Source organism: Uloborus diversus, chromosome 5 (genome assembly GCF_026930045.1).
Source record: "Uloborus diversus isolate 005 chromosome 5, Udiv.v.3.1, whole genome shotgun sequence".
Taxonomy (NCBI): domain Eukaryota; kingdom Metazoa; phylum Arthropoda; class Arachnida; order Araneae; family Uloboridae; genus Uloborus; species Uloborus diversus.
The window spans coordinates 65,077,195-65,098,920 of NC_072735.1; the positions used below are offsets into that span (position 1 = coordinate 65,077,195).

Genomic DNA, 21,726 nt, shown 5'->3' on the forward strand with positions numbered 1-21,726 from the left:
TTTTCCAATAGACAACAGTAGGAAATAATTTTAAGTCAAGCCACCTTATCTAAATAAAAAAGCTATAACGTCTAATTATTATTTTTTTTTTCCCCGATCTGTTTTTAACCCAATGCTAGTTTTTCCAGTAAGTTACTTTTTGTTTGTTGAATCTTTGCGGGGAATTCTAGCGTTGAAAACTTTCAAGCACCAGGTGAAACATGATAAATCCAGATGGAAGCCGCTCGCCATTTTGTTTTGCTGTGATAAAATAAAGAAGCAATACGCATTCTATTTTAGGAAACCAAAAACAAAACCTAGCATTTTATTTCAAGTTACTTCTGGGGAAAAAAACTACAGTAATAAGAGGAATATTTGGTAGTATTTAGTGATTTATCAATTGCGTGCATTATAGAAAGTGCTTTTATTTTTCTTTTTTTGTAAAAGTAGCTGAACTTTGAAAAATGTTTCAAATGTTCTTAGTTTATGCACGGAAATATCGATAGTTATAAAACGTAACACAATTAAATTTACTGAAAGCCTTTTCAAACATAATACTCTTAACTACAGGATATTGCTTTGAAATAGAACAAATTGCGTCATACAACGAATTTTATTTTTTTCTCTTGACTATTTTCAGCTTCTATCTTTTTCAAACACTATTTTGATTGAGACCTTTTCTGTTAGTAAAATTGATTCTTTACCATGAATATTTTAAATTGAATAACAAATCTTTAAATAATTGTATTCATTTTCTCTCTCAGTATTCAAGTATATTAATTTTTGAATTTGAGTTCAGTATTAACCACATTTTATAGCAGCAACACCTTTTTAATAAAAATTTCGTAGTCGGAAATAATAATAAGCAAAACGTTCACTTTAAGGAAAACAAATGTGCACCAAGCAATTCGAATACAAATCAGAAATTAAATTTGCACTAAGAAATGTTAGCGAAAAATATTTCTGCGAAATAGTTATTGATAATAAGTTATAAAAATGGAATAATTATTTTTCGCTAAATGTTCGAAGGTAAGTAAATGTTTCGAACTGAATTAAACTCAGTATGTAAAAAAAATCACAAGTCAAAATTTTAATAAAACTCGACTTATAAATAAAATTTATATGTGAAAGACTTTAAAAATAATTATAACTAAATTGATGACTTATTTTTGATGAAAGAATGAACTTTTGTTAGAATTGTTCTTCTGTAGTTGCGAGCAGCTCCGGAAAGGGTTGAAGTCGGCAAGCAAAGAAAGTTGTAGTAATTGTTCCACGGTTTTCAGAAATAGAGGGCGCTCGGATGCGGTGACGTTTGAACGTCAAATATTACGTTCTTTTAGCACGGGAATAACACCGTGGCATTAGAACTATTTTTAAACGTCTAATATAACGTTATTTCAGAACTAGAATGGCACCGTGATAATATTACTGTTGCTGTACGTCTAATTTTACGTGCAAGTAACACTTAACACCGTCATTCGACCAATAACACGATTCCTGTACCAAATTTGAACGTTCTGGTGCTACTGGGGGATGAGTTTTAGATGAGTTTCGACGAGAAATAGTCGTTTTATAGACGAGTGTGCTGTGTGGGCCAGTTTTAAAAACAGGGCAAATATTTTACTACTGCTAGCAATTTATTAAGTGCCCGTACATAGTTGAGCTTTACAATATTTGAAGGAACTATTTATGATGATTTTAGTGAATGTCCTTATTATCCCATGAAAATTAACAAACCATCAGACAGTTTCATGAAAAGTAAAAAATATTACAATTTCAACAAGAGTTTCAAAAAGTATCTGAAATTGCACAGCAGTATTGATCAAAACATTTAAAATACATAAATAATCTTTCACTGTACTTCGATATAGTAATTTTGAACTGTTAGAACATCTTAATGCACTACACCAAGGCATCTTCACATTAAAGATAGTGTTTGATGAAAAATACGAATAGCAAAGGGAAAATATCTAGTATTCCGCACATTGAAATCACACAGACAACGACACAAAATGGCGGACTGAATCCACGTGACTGCCCGCCTTCAATCGCAGTCGAAAGCGGCGCGTAGTGCATGGATCAAAGTGTGTCGCCACTTAAGAGACGGATCCAGTGCTCTAGCCATAACGACTCTTCGTGGCTTGAAGCGCTACCGATGGTTCTTCTTGGTATTCGCAGTGCCATCAAGGAGGACATTAACACGTCGGCTGCAGAGCTGGTTTATGGAGAGCTACTTCATCTCCCAGGGGAAATGCTGACGAGCAAGGAAGATTTTTCCCTGGATGTTATGTCCATGATTGATCGGCTCAGTTCCACATGATGCGGCTGCGACCTGTACTTCTCCCCCTCCGTTCTTTCTCTAATTTACCGGTAGTTCGTTTTCCTTCGACTTTTTCGCTCCTCCCTTCATTCCTTTTCAAGGCCATATTGCTGGCAAAATGCTTGTTTCTAGTGGAAGTGGAAAACCTAAAAGGCGCGTTTTTTGAATGGACTCTATTCACGGTTTAGGAACGGTCCTTTTAACTTTTCGTATGCGGGTAATTTGATTCAGTACCAGTATTCAGTGTTAGTAGTGTTGTAGAAACTCGTTTTACTTAATAACCAGTGGAATTTAATATCATGAATATGCGTATACAGCTTATACAGACTTGAGACTGCATGAAAAATGCCGAGAAGAGGAAAAATCGTTTTGGATTCTATACAAAAACAGGAAAATGTTTGAATTTGACGTTTTTCTTCGTGCTTAATTTCCACTGGAAACCAAAAAAGCAAGCTTGCACAATAAAGTCCATGTCAAAAGATGACAAAAATGCAAAAAAAAAAAAAAAAAAAAAAAAAAAGGAAAAAAAGATAGAAAAATGAAAAAATTTCAAATACCCCGCGATTCATCTTCCCACGATAGTGAAAGTCGGGATATGTACAGGGGCGGACTGGGACCCCCAAGGGGGCGCCAACCTTAACTTACAAAGGACGTGAAAGAAAAGAAAAAAAAAAGAACGAGATTGCCAAAAAAAAAAAAAAAGAGAGAGAGAGAAACGAATGTGGCACACGTTCGAGGACACGAAAAAAGTAAAATAGAATAATAAAAACAAGGATCAAGGGCGTAGAAAAAAAAATAAAAATACGAAGGCACACGGGTTTGAGAGCGCATAAGAAATACCGAACAAACACAGGTTTGAGGACTCGAAAAAAAAGAAAGAAAAGAAAACGAAGGCTTGCATGTTAGAAAAAAAGAAGAAAAAGCGAGCGCGCACAGGTTCGAGGGCGTAAAGAAAACAAAGGAGCGCAGGTTTGAGGCCGCACAAAAAAAAAAAAAAAGATGGCACTCGGGTTTGAGGGTGCAAAAGAACCGAGTGTGTACAGAAAACAATAGAGCACAGGTCCAAGGGTGCAAAAAAACATGAAATAAAGAAAAAAACGAATTAATACAGGTGTGAGGGTGCAGAAAAAAGTTAATAAATAAAATAATCATTGTAATAAATAAGCACACAAGTTTGAAGGCGCAAAAATATATAAATAAATAAATAAAAAGTGAAGAAGATGAAGAAAAAGCTGAGATTCAAAGGGTGAAAAAAAAAGGAGGCACACAGGTTCGAGAACGGTGCTAAAAGAAAAGAAAAAAGGTTCGAGAGAGCAAAAAAAAAAAAAAAGTGCTCAAGTTTAAAGGCGCAAAACATCCAAGGGAAACCTTTCAGCTGAGAATGTAAGCAATCAAGTCAATTTTTTCTTGGTTAAACATTTTTCATTTCATTCTACGATAATATACTCAAGAAAATATTTTGCATACTGTCCATTCCAACGAAATGCTGCTGTAAAATATGGTTAGTTAAATTAATTTAAGATTTAAAAAAAAAGAAAAATTAATTTGAATTTTGACATCTTGAATTCAAATTATGTTTTTCGCAATCACGAGTGTGTGTACGTAGGCGTGTGTGTTTGTGTGTGGGGGTATGTGTGTTTGTGTGTAGGGGGTATGTGTATGTGTGTGTAGGAATGTGTGTTTGTGTCTGTGTGCTGGCATAAGTGTGTGGGTAGTTGTGTGTATGAATGTGTGTGCGTGGGGGCGGGGTATGTGCATGTGTGTGTAGGCATATGTGTTTGTGTCTGTGTGCAGGCATGAATGTGTGGGTAGTTGTGTATATGTACTTTTGTGTGTGTATGTGTAGGTGTTTGTATATATGCGTGTGTGTATGTGTCTGTGTGTGTAGGTGTATGTGTGTGTAGGTGTATGTGTGTAGGTGTATGTGTAGGTGTATGTGTGTATGCGTTTGTGTGCGTGTAGTTGTGTATGCATGCGCCTGTGTGTAGGACATGGATTCAACCTGGAGACAGCTTTCGCTATAGGAGCGGCATCGTGAGGAGCCGGTCGACGGTGAAGGTGCGGAGGGTGGCGGTGGGAAAATAAAATGCAATTACGCCAAAAAACAGTCAAATGAAAGCAATAAGCAATCGTGATTGCTCAAAAAAAAAAACATATTCTTACAAATTCACACAAAACAACCGGAAATTTTTCCTTGTATAACGTTATTTAAGTTTGTTAATCCAGAGTTTTCTTGTGTTTACGCTTTCACCATTTAACAATCAACTCACTTTTTAGAAGGAAATAAGGAAACATAACATTATTTTGAGAAGCTCGAGTATACACTTTGTGAAAATTGCAACACCACGAAGGACTTACGCGAGTAAGCTGAAAATTGCAGGAAATGTAAAGTAGGGCATAATATGCAAATGATTAGAATTGCAGACCGGTAGTGTATGCGTATGCTGAGCAGTGCCCTCTGAACGGCGGATCGAACCGAATATAAATAGACGTCTAGCGAGGCGTGTATGATTATCAGTGGTTATATGCTAGAGTAAACATTAACTGAATCTTTACTATGCCTCTTCGACGAAAGAAAGCGAAATTTGAGCAAATTTCGGAGTTTGAATGGGGCAGAATCGTCGCCCTTCGTAAAACTGCATTGTCTTATCGTGCAGTAGCCGCTCGTGTGCAGCGTTAGACAATCATGCATGTTTGGAAGCAATGGACGGACGAGGGTCGGACAGCTCGGAAATCCGGGAGTGCACCCCGAAATGTGACGTCAGCTCGTGATGACAGAGACCTGATGCGTATGGCGCTGACGGACCGCACAGCTTCTTCCAGACAATTGGCAGCAGAAAGGTCAACAGCTACAGGTGTTTCATTGTGTGCTTCATCAATTCGGAGACGTTTGCTGCAGCGTAGGCTGCGAGCAAGGATTCCTTTATACAGGATTCCTCTCACGCAAAACCATCACCGCCTGCGGCTACAATGGGCCAATGTGCATGGGAGCTGCCGTGATGATTGGCAGCAGGTCGTCTTTTCTCACAAATCCCGCTTCAATTTGTGGCACCATGATGACCGAATTCGTGTCAGGCGCTATGGCGGAGTGCATTATCGAACGCCACAGTGAACGAACACCCGGAGTTATGGTCTTTGGTTCCATAGCATATCATAGACGATCACAATTGCTACTAATTGTGCGCAATTCGAACAATACCCGATACATAAACAAAGTTTTACAGCCCCAAGCTATTCCTTTCCTACAAGGATTGCCAGAGGCTGTATTCCAGCAGGATAATACCCGTCCACATGTCGCCAGGATTGTCAAATCCTAGCTTGATTCCCAGCAGGTACAGCTTCTTCCTTGGCCTACATATTCCTCGGATATGTCACCGATTGAAAATGTGTGGTATTTCGTTGGGCGGAGTCTCGCTCGTGATCCTCGTCCTGTTGCTTCTACAGACGAACTTTGGTTGTGCACACAAACAATATGGAATACTCTTCCGCAGGTAGACATTCAGACTTTGTTTCACTCCGTGCCGAGTCGTGTAGCAGTTTTTATTGCGGCGAGTGGTGGCCACACAAAATACTAATTTCTATCTCTTTTTATTATTCATAAAAATATTTCTGGGAACATGAATTGTTTTGCTGATGATGTCAAAGTTATGGGGAGAGAAGAAAATGAAGAACAAGCAAATCAGCTGCAAGAGGATCTAGATCATATTACGGAGTGGGCTGATAAATGGAGTATGGCTGTTAATTTTGGGAAATGTCAAGTGCTACCCAGACAGCACAGATCTTCCAATATTCGTTGTTATATCGTTGAACTGGTGCAAAACTCATGACATATCACAAACGGACATCGACGTGATGTAGATTTCTTCACGTAGTTGGGCTTTTCCAAATATGGTTGACAAAAGTACGAAATTGACACAGGTTTCAAAATAAATCCAAAATATGTTTGAAAGTTTACATTTATAGTATATAGCGTATCTCTATTTTTTGTAATCATTTTGACGAGTTTTTACATGTCTGAAAACTGTTTAATCTGCTCATGCGCAACAATTTCAGTTTAGAAAAATGGCTATTTCCTGACTGTAGTATGTTTCCACGTTGTCAGTTGTCGGCTTGTGTATTGTTGCGAGCGTGAGTGTGTAAATGAATTAGCGATTTCTTGTATTAACGTGAAGTAAGTAATTGCCTGCTTTTTAAGTTTTTTTAAATTATGTTTTCTAAATTCAAGAAACAATGTTCTGATCGTCAAGAACGACGTAGAGATAGCTTTGAATTAAAAATTCTCATATTATTATTATTATTATTATTATTATTATTATTATTATTATTTTGTTTGTTTGTTCAGATTATTGCTGGAATAAAATTTGTGAATTGTGCATACAAAAGAAATGGTTTATTGTCTACTTAAATATGAACACAAAAGAGGTTATCAATGATTCATAGATTACCGGCATGTTTCTTAGAAGTCTTAAATCTTTAAAATTACTTTTTTAAAACACTAAAAATAGTTAACATCAGCCATTTTTTCTTAAATTATTTAAAAAAAATATACATATTTATTTATATTTGAAATTAATTTTAAAATTATTTCATTTTTCTTGTCTTTCTTAATTATTTTATTGAGTTATATTCCAAATTTGAATTTTATTCAAAGGTTTTTTTTTTAAATCTTAAGTATATTACTGTTTTAAAAAATTTGAGGGTAAAAAAGATTTTAAGACATTCAAAAAGTGTGTAAACAGTCTATAAATTATTGGTAATTAATTTACCAAGATGCAATTTATGTAGATATTTCGTGACACAAACACATGAGAAAATCGTTGATAAATCCTTTGAAACAGGTTGATAGTTCATCTAATATTAGTAGATAAATCCATTTAACCTCTAAAATCCGTTGAAAACTCCTCCAGAGTACAATATAACCAAAATAGAAATATCTTTGATATTTTGTAAGCATCCAAAAAACGTTGATAATTGCTCCCAAAAATGTTGAAAGTCATATCATGTCTACAGCGATTTCACGTAAAATCGCTGTGCTGGGCGAACATTTTGCTGTTTTATCAACCAGTTCTCTACGAATTTAAGAGGATTTCGGTACATGTGATCACGTTGATGTTACATTACTTCTACGATTTTGGGACGATTTGTGCTGTTTGGGTACATTTAGGGCATGGAAATAAGTGTTCATATTATTAATTGCAAGATTCAGTCATTATAGTCAGGCATAAAAAGTTACTGATCTAGGCGTCTTAATAAGTCAGGATTTAAAGTTTAGCCAACAGTGCAGCATAGCTAGTAACAAAGCCAATAAGATGCTTGGGTTTATCAATAGATCTATTTCAAACAAATCTAAAGAAGTTCTTCTGCCCTTATATAGAAGTTTGGTAAGATCTCATTTGGAGTATGCTGTTCAGTTTTGGTCTCCTTATCTTAAGAAAGATATTAATGTATTGGAAAGGGTTCAAAGGCGGGCTACAAGGCTAATAAATGGACTTTCTCATTTAGGCTATGATTCCAGGCTTAGAAGGCTAAAAATGTAGTCTTGAGCAAAGAAGAGACCGAGGGGACATGATTCAGTTGTTTAAATTTATTAAAATGAAAGATGTTACGGGGCTGAAGTTTAGCACTGAAAACAGGACAAGGAGTCATTGTTTTAAGCTATTTAAATCTCAGGCTAACATGGAAATTAGGAAAAATTATTATTTTAGCAGGGTAGTGGAACCTTGGAACAGCTTACCGGAAGAGGTGGTAATGAGCAAGGGAGTAGAGAGTTTTAAGAGGGCCATTGATCTTCACTGGGGATTTTAAATTGACTAGGACCAGTCTATCTGGACCCAGAACCTGTTGCTGGTCGTGGAGGCCCCTAGGATTCGAAAAGATCATCATATTTTCGAAAATACCCGATACTTTGATACTTTTGTATTTGTATTGTTTGTTTGGTTTGAAAATATAATCATTTATTTGTACCATTACCACTCAACCGTGCATTAAATTTCATTCAACTATGATGCTTCCTTCAAGGTGTTGCAATTTTCACAAACAGGAAAGGGACGAAAGAATTTCTGTAGCTGAAAGCAATCTAACAAGGAGACTGCACGACCGTGGGGTCGGAGATTTACGTCTTTTTTTTTTTTTTTTTTTTTTTTTTTGTGGTGAAAGAGGACTCCTAGTACCTTACGTGGTTGAAGTAATACGACGCAATACTCAGAAAATTATGAAAAAAATTGATTTAAAGTCGCCATAGAGTCTTCTAGGCGCCTTATGAGTTTCAAATGTCAGTCTCTTGACGAGTCGGCGCTAACCCAGTTGGTTAAGGCGCGATCTAGTGCTCCAGAGATAGCACGATCGAATCCCACTCTGGACCGTTTTCCTTTTTCTACTTCTTTTCTTTTTCTTTTTTTTGCTATCACAACAATTAGTGGTAACACGCTTTTCACCCCTATATTAATTACTGTCTGAAATTTATTTTTGCCAAGGATCGCAAACTTTTTCATTCACTGAAAACATTCTTGCTCGTTATTTTTACGGTTTGATTTGCCTAGTAAAGGTTTTTGACCTGTGTTCCCCTTACTTTTATAAGGGACAGCTGCTCATAGGACATTCGGATCTTTTTTTTTTTTTTGTTATCACAGCAACAATTGAAATAGTTTCTCTTCCCTACATAATTTTTAATAATCATTTTTTTTTAATTATTTTCTTTTTCTTCCAGCAAAACAATTCATATTTTTCATTCTACCACTACTTTGTTACCGCTAACTGTTGTGGTAGCAAAAAATAAAAAAAAATAAAAAAGAGAAAAGAAAAAGGTCCAAAGCGGGATTCGATCGCGCCTAGCATTTTGCGGATTTCACTTCGCTGTCCCGTCTGAGAGGACATCGCAATTCGGTTTCACACAAACACTCGTATGTCCTCTCTGATGTTGACAGGACAGTAAAGTTATTCCGGTGACTTAACTTGCTCCATCGAAACTTTTTGAAAAATAAAAATTGAGCTCAAATTGAATGAATTCGGCTCTAAATGAAAATTAGAGCGGAAAAACATCGAGAGTAGAGTACAGCTGGGAAAATTTACAATTTAACAATACCTGAACCAATGTAGTTTATCCCTAGTTAACTACTAGTTCTATTTAACTAGTTCGGAACACTAGATATAGTTATTTTCCAATTTAAAAATGGCAGAAATAACACAAGTGAAAGTTATCGAATACTTTACTTTCAAGTATCCGTTGTATCTGTTCTGTAAAGTCACGTAAAAAAAACAAAAAAAAAAAAACTCCTTCTTTAAAATAACAAATGGTTTTTACTGCATCTAATGAAAGAGTACTCTATCAAATAAATTCCACTGTTATTCATTAAAAATAAATTTAAATGACTGCGAACAATCATAAAAACAACATATAACACATTTTTAATTTAAGAACTTATTCTGTTTATTTCTAACATCATAAAGACGCAGTTAACTTTCTTTGAAGTGTTGTTTATCAGAAAATTTTTAATTTGAGATTTCTTGGGGCCGTGGTAGCCTGATCGGTAAGGCATTGGACTCGGGGCCGGAGGGCCTCGGGTTCGATCCTTGCTGGTCGAAGACCCACCGTCGTCATTAAAGGGGACTGGGCGACGTTAAATATGCTCGTGGTCTCAATGTCCTCCAAGTGAAACGATACCTCTGGGGGTGCTAGCACCAGGTAGCTATTAGCTCTTGGACTAGTTCTAAATTCTCATTAACTGCTCGATCCGGTGATGGTGCTGCCATCTATCGGTATATAAAATAATGGAGGCAAGGCACTTAGTATGCAGCCCTCGACATAAATGCAGTTGAAGTCAGTTGTGACTCTGAATCGAATCGAATCGAGATTTCTTTCGTTGCATTCGGAAATGCGGATCGGTCGCCTCGGTGCAACCGCAAGCGTTCGGAAACGCTTGCGGTGGAACCGGTGACGTCACTTAACCGCGTTCGGAAACGCTGCGGTTGTTTTCTGGCGGTCGACTTGGTAGCAACCTGTGGCACCGCTGTCTGGAAGCGGTTAGCAAGATCACAAACGTCACAAAGTCTGTATTGGCCAATCCGGTGGTGTTTCATGTTTTGATCGTAACGCACGTGACTTGCCTATTATGAAAGTTACGCTTTGATTGGAGTGTCGTTTGCTGCTGAACTAGAACTACCGCGGTTTAATCACGAGCGTTCGGAAACACAGCTGTTCTACCGGAATTCCTATAGAAATTCCAAATACGTCATAACCACACCGGACTAACCACGCGGTGTAACCGGTGGATCGTTTCCGAACGCAGCCCTTGTAAGACACGACAAAATTTGTCAAATAAAGAAAGTTTTTGGTAGGTCACAGCGACCTTCTGTGACCTTCCATCAGGGTACCCTTGATTTCTAGCTTTCTTAAACTAAAAAATGGGGAAAAAAAGGGGGAGTGCATTTCTCATCGAAATAAACAGCGGTCATATAGTAACTAGAGTCCCTGTAGAGATTCTTAATAGTAACAGCCCGCAGCTGGTACTAGTTCTAGCGCCACCTAACGGCATTTTAAGAAAACTTTGCGCTTACTGCAATTTATAGGATTTGAACAGCCGACACATTGAGACTGGAGTTTCTAGTTTGTTTTTGTTGTGAATAGCAGACATTTAAAAGGGTATTGAATTTGACTTTCGGAAGTTATCAATTTCAATAGAATGAAAAGAAAGCCAGGATATGCAAGACATGTCACTTAGTAAATATTTGGAAATAAGGCAGTTCTTGTATACATTCCTAAAATTTTTCTATTTCGATTATTTTTACGTAGCTTTGAAACACAGATTTTCCTCAGAGAAATTTTGTAATAAAACGTCTCATTTTTTCTTACTTTTTTCTGCACATGCTATCTTAAAGCTGAATAATTGAAGTTGATACTTTCTCTGTATTTAAAAATATTTTTTGCTTATAAGTTTATTTAGAGAATAAGTAATTTTTCTCGGTTCCTATTTGAAAAAAGTAAATTGACTTGCGTTTGATTTGAAAATAATTTGTACATGTTATCAATGCAAATTTAGTGATAAATATATAAGGAAGCTTAAACACTTTATTTATAGGTTCAATATGGAAAAATTACTAGAGAATGAGATGAAATGCACACTGGAAAATTTGTTTTACTTCTGAATTTTTTGTGAGATGTCTTCATTGGTTTCAGCTCTTGATTGGTATCATAAAAAAGTGAGACATATTTTTTTTTTTTTTTCGCAATTACAATTGCTTATAGTTCTCATTTGACTGTCCTTGGCGTTGTGGTTCCTTTTTCAGCTAAGACCAGGGATGCAGCACCATTGCCCACCGGCTCCTCTGAGCACTGTCCCCCAAATTCCGCTGCTTCTCCTGGTCGGTAACGTCCATGTCCTACACACCCACGCTCACGCATATACACTCACACACACACGCTCCGTTACACATATTATACACTCACACACATGAGTTGTTACACACACACACACACACACGCCTAAGTGCATACACACAGGTCTATGCACACACACGAGCCTACACATGCACGAACGTGCGCCTGCACACACAACTATACACACGTAACCGCCCAGAAAGAGGGGAAGGCTTGGGGGGACAGGAGCTGTTTCTAGAAACAATAACTCCAATGATTAGAGTCCTGTCATGATTGCAAAAAACATAATTTGAATTCAAAATTCCAGAATTCAAATAAATTTTCATTTATTTATTTTTTTCTAGTTTTGTTACTAACTTATGACTTAATTTCTAATCTGCACAAATTACCCTTAGGACCCTTGATTTTAACTCATATTGCTTATAATTCTAATATATTTATTTTTCATATGTAAAGACTGTAATGCTCCCTCCCCACCCCCCACCCCAGCTCCAAAAGTGAATTCTGGCTGTGTTCGATGCATATGGTTATTATATCTACTTTTAACCGACTTTAAAAAGGACACGGTTATCAGTTCATACTGTATGGATGATTTTTTTTTGTTTGTCCACTCACAGCATCTCACCTAGTGAACCGATTCTGATAATTCATTTTTTAATGGATAGAGGATGGCTTAACTTAGGTCCCATTACTTTGTTTGACCATATTTGTTCCTTAGTCAAAAAGTTATAAGCAAAAAACAGTAAATTTCATGCAATTTCCATAATAAATGATTAAATATGAAACCCATTGTTATAAAGTTTGTTGCCATACAACAGTAACATTAATAGTAAATGTAATGATAATTTTGAATAAAGGCTTCTTTGAAACAAGCATCAAGTTTCTTCAGTGTCATTGCTCCATAGTGGGGGTAAACCTAACCTGGAAGTGAGGGGATGCAGTAATCAGGATCTGCTTAGCATTCACAATACTACCAGGTTAGGTTTACCTCAACTATACAGGAAACAACTTGTATGCTGTGAAATGCAAATTAGTTAGGGAAAACGGAATATTTAAATGGTTATAATTAAATTAACACAAATTATGAATTCCAGAGAGGAACAGAGTTAAATTTTTTAGTACCAATCGCTTAAAGTTTAAGGCATGCTTATAGTTTTCTTCCTTTTTTTAGTATGGAGCATTTTGATAAAAAAAATGTGGTGAAGTTTCGTGATGGTAATTTCTTACTTTTACTGAAGTACCTACATTTACACTAAAAAGAATGAAATAAAGAAAATTTGAAAAAAAAAAAAAAAATAGAACCGACTTCAAAATTGCTCTAAAAAGCAAAAAATAATTTTATTCTTAAAACACCATCAATAATACTTTTAAACATAATTTTTGAAGTTGGCGCAAAAACGATAGATAAGACCATTCACAGCCATAACTCAACTACAACTATAAATTTAACCTGGCCTAGTTTCTTCACTACCACATACATTATGCATTGATGACACCATATATGAGCAAGGATATAAATGAATTCCAGAGAGGAACAAAGTTAAGTTTCCTAACATCATCCAAAGTTCCTAACTTTGGATGATTTTCTGAAAAAAATATGAAGGGAGCATGGTTACACTAGATTTTACTTTTTGTTTTTGCGCCAACTTCAAAAATTATGTTTAAAAGTATTATCAATGGTGTTTAAAGAATAAAATTATTTTTCACTTTTTAGAGCAATTTTGAAGTCGGTTCTTTTTTTTTTTTTTTTCAAAATTTTTTAATGATATCTTGTGCTCCTTTGTGCAAGGAATAGTGTGAAATTAAGTTTGTGGCAAAGGGATAGCCATAATTTACCAAATAAAACTCTTCACTGAGTGATGAAATAAAAGTGTGCACATGTACTTACACCAGATGAGAATCAACTTTAGGGATAATTACAACCGTGGAATCCTAACCCACACCCATCATGGAGTGAATATAAAACTCAGGATTAGGTTTATATTATCAATATTTAGACCTAGTACAGACTTTTTCTTTTAAACCAAAAACTGAAATACATTTTCTTTTGTGGTGTTTGAGATACGTTTTTGAAATAATTAAGGGGCCATCAATTTCATACACCCCCTTATTGTTTTGACCCCGATTCCGCTTTGCACATATGCGTCAAGGGCAAGTTACATATAGAGCATTCATGGTTTTTATTTCTCTTTTGTACACTAGCCCACTCAAAATTTTATTGTCACAAATGTAGTTTTTTCTATAATTTTTTATCAATTTTATGTTTACAAAGAACATTAAAACCTTTTGTTTATTTATATATTTTATTATTGCAAATATTATTATTGCACTTGGAGGGGAGGGGGGTGTAACACCACAAATTATCCCCCCACCCTCCATGCTGTCACTAATGCTAGGAATGCCACTGCATCATTTGAAGCAGTGAGAAGCAAAGGGATACGAGTGGGCGTTTCAAAATTTTGTGTAAAACATATTTGAAATTCAGATCCTAGGTAGGCTTTCTTTGAAAAGTGTTTCTATTGCTATATAGCAGCACCTACGTGGCCCCTGAAAACTGATTATCATGCTGTAGAAAGTTCTTAAATTACCTTTTCTGGCATAGAAATCCTAAATATTGTAAATAAAGGTACAAACTTTCTGCAGATCCAAAAAATTACTGTGCTTATATTTTTTTAAAGAAAAAAAAAGGAGTAAGACTTGACTAGTCTCATGGACCACTAAAATTCTGCTTGTCCAATAGATGTTTTTGTGGTATAGACCAGTGGATCACTCTTAATTTTGAATCCTGAGAGCTCCATTTCAATTTTTATGAAATAAGAACATGTTCAATTAATATAATACAAGTAAAATACAAAAGTGACGATCAGCAACAGGCTTTGGGCCCAGCTAGGCTGGTCCTAGTCAATTTACAATCCCAAGTGAAGATCATTGGCCCTCTTAAAACTATCTACTTCCTTGCTCATTACTACCTCTTCCGGTAAGCTGTTCCAAGGTTCCACTACCCTGTTAAAATAATTTTTCCTAATATCCACATTAGCCTGAGATTTAAATAGCTTAAAACAATGACCCCTTGTCCTGTTTTCAGTGCTTAACTTGAGCCCCGTAACGTCTTTCATTTCAATAAATTTAAACAACTTAATCATGTCCCCTCGGTCTCTTCTTTGCTCAAGACTGTACATTTTTAGCCTTCTAAGCCTGGAATCATAGTCTAAATGTGAAAGTCCATTTATTAACCTCGTAGCCCGCCTTTGAACCTTTTCCAATGCATTGATATCTTTCTTAAGGTAAGGAGACCAAAACTGAACTCCAAATGAGGTCTTACCAAACTTCTATATAAGGGCAGAAGAACTTCTTTAGATTTGTTTGAAATAAATCTATTGATAAACCCAAGCATCTTATTGGCTTTGTTACTAGCTATGCTGCACTGTTGGCTAAACTTTAAATCCTGACTTATTAAGACACCCAGATCAGTAACTTTTTCTGCCTGACTAATGACTGGACCTTGCAAATAATATCTTGTACACTTATTTCCACGCCCTAAATGTAGCACTTGACATTTCCCAAGATTAATAGTCATACCCCATTTATCAGCCCACTCCATAATATGATCTAGATCCTCTTGCAGCTGATTTGCTTGTTCTGCATTTTCTACAATCCTCATAACTTTGGTGTCATCAGCAAAACAATTCATGTTCCCAGAAATATTTTTATGAATATCGTTCATAAAACAATGAACAAAACAGGCCCTAACATTGATCCTTGAAGAACCCCGCTTATAACCTCACTCCACATTTAGAATAATTTCCGCTCACAACTACCCTTTGTTTCCTTCTGGTCAACCAGTTTTTTACTCAAATGAATTTTCCCTCCTATTCCTATATCAACTAATTTGCTAAGTAGAGCAATATACGGTACCTTATCAAAAGCTTTTTGAAAATCAATGTAAACAACATCTACAAGCTTCTTATTGTCTAAAGCCATGGTAATTGTCTAAAGCCATGGTAACTTTGTCATAGAAATGTAATAAATTAGTTGCACAAGATTTATCTTTCCTGAAACTGTATTGAAAAATAGTCAGTAGATTATTAGTCTCTAAAAAATTTACTATCTTAATTTTTATCAATGTTTCAAAAATTTTGCAAACCACCAAAGTTAGACTCACAGGTCTATAATTTCCCGCTCCCCCATTAGACCCTTTCTTGAAGTTAAATTACTCACTTTTTAACGTTCCTTTCTCATTGCTTCATTTCGAATCTATATTAATATTATAAAGAGAGAAGGTGGATTTTTGTGTGTTTTTATGTTCGAGGTAATCTCTGGAATCACTGCACCTATTTGAAAAATTCTTTCACTATATGAAAGGTGCTTTCTTACTGAGTGACATAGGCTATAATTCCAAAAAATCCGATAAATAGTTTTTTCTTTAATTCCAATTTAGGCCGAAATTTCACATAAATTCCCGAATATGGGAGTGAAAAATTATTAATATTATATATAGTTGAAAAGGGTAGAATTTTCCGTGTTCTAAAGAATTTGTTTCAATGCTCTAACTTAATTACGGCGAGAGTAATTTGTGTTTTTTGCTCTCACTTTTTTAGGCTTAGCTGAAATTTAGGCACTACTTTCTTCATTAATTCTTTCAATAAAAGTGAAGGAATTGTCCCAAAGTTTTCTTTTTGACACCATTGGAAAAAGCCACATTTTTTACTCTAAATCTCTCTCGACATGTGGTCCGAAAACTTAGCTTCTATCTTCAAAGGAAAAAGTAACAAGCGTTTTTAAATCAAATTCAAAAATGTCATTTTGATTCAGGTTGTCAACTATTTTATTTTCGTGTTTCCACGGTTATGCTTTTTGAATCCATTGTTTCTTTCCTTATTTTGCGTTTAATTTCTTAAACTTATTTTATTCCGTGTTTTCATGGTTATGCTTTTAAAATCCATCTTTCTCATTTTAATTTCTTAAAAGTTATTTAATATTTGTCGTCATTGTTTGGTGAGGGTGATTTTGCATGGTGTTTTTTTGAGCAATCACGATTGCTTATTGTTCTCATTTGACTGTTTTGATGTCCTATCATTTTATTTTCCCACCGCCACCCCCCGGACCATCACCCTCGACCGGGTCCTCACGATGCTGCTCCTATAGCGAAAGCCGTCTCCATGTTGCATCCATGTCCTACACACACGCGCATACATGCACAATTACACACACACATGCATACACCTACATACACAAATACATACAGACACCTACACATAGACACAAACACGTATGCCTACACACACACATTCATACAAACAGCTACCCACACACTTATGCCAGCACACAGACGCAAACACACATGCCTACACACACATACACATAACCCCCCCACACACAAACACACACGCCTGCATGCACACACTCGTGATTGAGTAAAACATTATTTGAATTCAAGATGTCAAAATTCAAATTAATTTTTCTTTTTTTATTTCGAGCAATCACGATTGTTTATTGTCCTCACTTGACCGTCTTTGGCGTCTGGTTCCTTTTTCAGCTTGGACCAGTGCGTCTGCAGCACTACCGTCCTCTGCAGGCGGCGCGGCTGCTGCGGTCCTGAGCTATCCGCTTCTCTTGGTCAGAGGCGTCCATGTCCTACACACACGCACACTCACACACATACACACACATGATTTTACACACATACACTCACACACACCTACGTGCATACACATAGGTCTATGCACGCACACAAGCCTACACACTTACACACACAACTATGAACACATAGTAACCGCCCAGGAGGAGAGGCAAGCTTGGGGGGGACAGGAGCCGTTTCTAGAAACAATAACTCCAATGAGTAGGATCTTGTCGCAGTTCGTTATTGCGAAAAACATAATTTGAATTCAAAATTTCAGAAATAAAATTAATTTTCTTTTATTTAAACCTGATTGTTGAATGTATGTCACTTGACACAATTTTTATTCTCAAGGTAGACCGGGCAAAGCTGGGCAACGCAGCTCTTAATATGTAAAGATTTGAAAGCTACTGTTAATGTGACTTTATGCGTTTTTGTTTGTTTGACAAAACATTTATTATTGCCAAAGAAAATGCATCCGTTTCACTCGCAAAAGGGTTGGATTCCGGTAGCATGGTCGCTTTTTGCGTTAGGCGCTGAGCAGTTCAGTCTAGGATTATTGTTTTAAAGCAACCGTAAATGTAATTCATTGTTTTGGCAATTTGTTTTGAAAGAAAAACTTTTGATTTGTTTTTGTCCGAGTGAAATGTACAACATTTTCTCTTTTTTTCTGAGGATTTTTGAATGTTCCACTGAATGTTTTTTTTTTTCATTAGACGGATGGATTATGATAGAGTGGTTGCTGGGCGAGTTTGGCGATAAACAATAGAGTTGCGGAACTATTATTACATTTGAAAGATATTATTTGATGGTTTTTTTTTGTTTATTTGGCGAAATATTTTAAATTACAGTAAAAACCGCTTCACTCGCTAAATAGAATTTTAAAGCAACTGTGAATCTAATTTAATGATTCGACAAAAAGTTTTAAATTCCAAAGAAACTTTAATAGTTTTTTTTTTCTTGAAAGAAAAATTATCATTTCACATCAGGAGGAGGGTGTGTCAATTTTTTTTATTCAACGGACTTCCATTAAATTTTTAGCATGGCCATCGCTGTGTGGGTACTGCTAGTATTTAATAAGGTTATTAGAATGAAGAAAACACTAGGGTTTTAAATGTTCCCATGATTATCATGTTACTATGATTATCAGTTATCAGGATCCTGGATATGATTTGATAACTGAGAATTATAGAATCTAATTTGATAACTAATAATCATAGAAATTAGTGATCAACTGATATCACTGATTTCTTCTGATAAGAAATTAGTTATCAAATCATGCAAGAATTACAGATAAATTCAAATTAGCCATTTACTATGTTAATTTGCTTATGGAATGATTTATTTATTTATCTTTTTTAAATCTTAAATTAATAATTATATTACTAAATGTGGATTGGAAATGGATTTACACTTCACAAAAGGCAAAAAATAGACTAACATTTTTTACTTTAAATTTGCATAAAATAAAATGCAAATGTTAAAGTTGACATTTTAAACCAATATTTGGTATTCAGTGAATCTCTATTGTATAATAAAGATGTAAAATTCTATCCTTGAAAAATAAAAAAGGTTTCTTGACAACTGGATTTTTTTTACATGAGATTTCTGTTTTCCTGTTACTGTCTTCTGATATCCTGTTTGCTTGTGTTTTTCTCCCTTTTTTATGCATTTTTAAATCCATGCATATTTAAATCCATGCATGTTTGATGAACCAATGTAATTAGTTAGTGCAATAGCATTGTAAGTAAGACTACTATTATTAGTGGTTTTGAACTGTTTTAAATTTGTTAAACTAATTGTCATAAAGTAGGAGGTTCATATTTTGAAAATTGTTCATCTTAATTAAAATATTCAAAAGACGACTGATTTCTTGCTTGGAGGAACTACAAGCTTTGGTGTAGAAAAATTGAAGGAGGAAGAGAAATATTCAATTTACCTTACTTTTTTACATTAAGAAATATTTTGTTAATTCTTATTATTGCATAATGCGTAAATTCTCACTTGAAGATTTATTATACTGATCCCTTCTATGTGTACCTGAAAATTCAAATTTTCTGCTAGTAAATAATGGTGCAGAAAATGTCCAAGTGCCCAAACCTGGTTTGGGAGAAACCTTTGCTGTTTGGGGAAAAGTTAAACAATTGAAAGACCTTGAACTTGAAAGCAGAAAAAAATTAAATCAAGGTTAATTTATTTGAGTTTGCTTATTAGATCCATTAGTTTTTGATGAAATGAAAATTTTGTATTGCATGATTTTTTTTTTCTTTTCTAGATTGGAGCTTACGATAAGCAACTATGGGAAAAATCAGTTGACCAACGTATTTTAAGGGTAATATCATGATTTTCTTTTATTCTCACCACAAAGTCACACTAATCGGTAAAAGTGAAATTTCTTACTTTTCAAATAAAATATATTTTGTTGAATTTATTTAATAAAATTGATTTTGTTGTCCATCTCCAATGACATCTTTGCTCTTGATTATCAGAACAGTGCTTATATTAAATTTTTTATCAATGTGGACTTTTTTCATCAAAGGATACCTATGATCCAGAATTTTTCGCTTCTCCTCTATTGAATGAATGTGTTTTCTCTTTGGTGAAGCCATATTTCACCGAAAATACTCTGGAATGATTCTATCAAGTAAAAATATGAAAGAGTGACAGGTGAAAAGTGACAGAAACTGGTCAGATTCAAGAATTAGTTTTCCTTTGTTAACAGACACAATAATTCTCAGGAATGTGAATAACCAGCAATTCCATTCAATACTTCCTAATTCTGTGCTCCATCTTCTTTTACTTATATGATCCTCATACTTTTCGACTTCACGTGAAGAAAAAACTCCATTGAAGAATAGAGCACTATGTGTCCAGTTTGTCAACCTGAGTAACACGTTTAATCTCTTATTCCCCTTGGCTCCAGGGGGCATTGTAATGCTGGATCTTCACTTTTTTCAATCCAGGACAAAAATTTGAAACTGCTGCTTTTAGCCATCTTCCTTCAAGTTTTCATATCGAGTGTCAATGAAAAAGCACAAAAATAGGATGAATTTGCCACCCTGTGGAAGTTGCTTCCCGACCCAAGGACCCTGATTTACCCCTTGATCCGGCACTGGGCCATTGTTGCCACATAGCCAGTTATCCTATTGTGCATTACACTCTGCCCTGCCCTCCTCTCCCCAACTACCACAAAGCATTATTATTTTTTACTTGAGAGCTAATCACCTGCCCACTTTTGACCTTTAAAAGCAGTGATGTTCCCATCAATTTTTCTGAGGCTATACTCCCAGTAATCCATTACGCACAATATGTGTATGCGATCATATACATAATATGTCATAATATGAAAATTTTAGAATATTGAGGGTATACGCTATTTATCTGAAAAATGTTTGCGAGTATATGACGTATATAGAGTATACCCTATAAGAACACCACTGTTTAAAAGGTAAAAAGGGTGCAAGGTCATCCTTCAAAATTGAAATTCAAGAAATAGCGGTTTTATAGATAAATTATCCAAGAAAAACGAGGCAGAAACATGAAAATTTAATTGCGATTGCTTGGAAATTTTAACAACTCAAGATAGATAGGTTTGACTATAGTTTCAGTGTAATTGTATAATTAAATTAAGCAATCAAAAGCATGTTATTGAACTGTGTTCTTGATGTTATATAATCCTGTCATATTGGTCGCATAAGTTTTGTTTGATTTTTCTTTTTAGTTTTTGTTTGAAAAGAAATTAATGACAAATGCATATTCAAAATTAGTCTTTGCTTCATAAAGTTTTAAAAAGTTTATTATTGTAAAATTATAGGGTTAGAACTTGCAGAAAGAGCTTTGACTATGGTAATGTTTCATAAGATTCAAAAAGTGTTGTGTGGGTCACATGCTGTAGTTTAGACAAACTTCAATAAAATCATTTTGTAAAGTTTAGTCTTAAGGTTATGTTTGATGATTTCTTGACCTAATACAACATTGTAAAAGTAACAGGTTTAGACTCTCTTTCTATTACTGCTCTAAAAATAACCATCATTAACTACTTTAAATGTGACATTGTGTTAAATTGGCTTTTGTGGAAGGATCCCATATATATTTACACATTCAAAGTATCTTCCAAGCTGTCAACTAATGAATATTAATTTAGTTAAATAATTTTTCTTTTTTATGGTTATTAATTTTCGCTCTGCTATAATTTTTATTTTTTTATGTTTAGAAGCATGAAACAGAAATTCTAGAGGCAGCAAATGTTCCAAATATCCCTTTTTTATGAGTGTTGATACATAAATGGGATGCTTACTATAGTGTCAAGTGAGATTTTTGTTTTTATTTGTATGTTATAGGGTGTTTGTGCCATCCCAAAAAAAACTGCACGCATAAAAACTGAGCTGATAGATGTGGATCTTGTGCGAGGTATTATTTGCAAAATATATTGGAAAA

General features: G+C 35.1%; 1 protein-coding gene across 2 annotated transcripts in view; it reads left to right on the forward strand.

Moving 5' to 3' along the window:
- The first annotated feature begins 10,911 nt into the window (after positions 1-10,911).
- The window catches only part of LOC129221957 (protein PHTF2-like), a 41,462-nt gene continuing 30,647 nt past the window's right edge, over positions 10,912-21,726 (forward strand). Inside the window, exons 1-4 of one of the 2 annotated variants that reach the window (XM_054856354.1) lie at positions 10,912-10,937; positions 11,374-11,494; positions 19,565-19,621; positions 21,630-21,699. In XM_054856354.1, the coding sequence (XP_054712329.1) occupies positions 11,453-11,494; positions 19,565-19,621; positions 21,630-21,699 (169 nt within the window). In that variant the 5' untranslated portion in view covers positions 10,912-10,937; positions 11,374-11,452. Of the gene's footprint in view, positions 11,016-11,373; positions 11,495-19,564; positions 19,622-21,629; positions 21,700-21,726 lie in introns of both variants that reach the window. The other variant, XM_054856353.1, reaches the window with a different exon arrangement.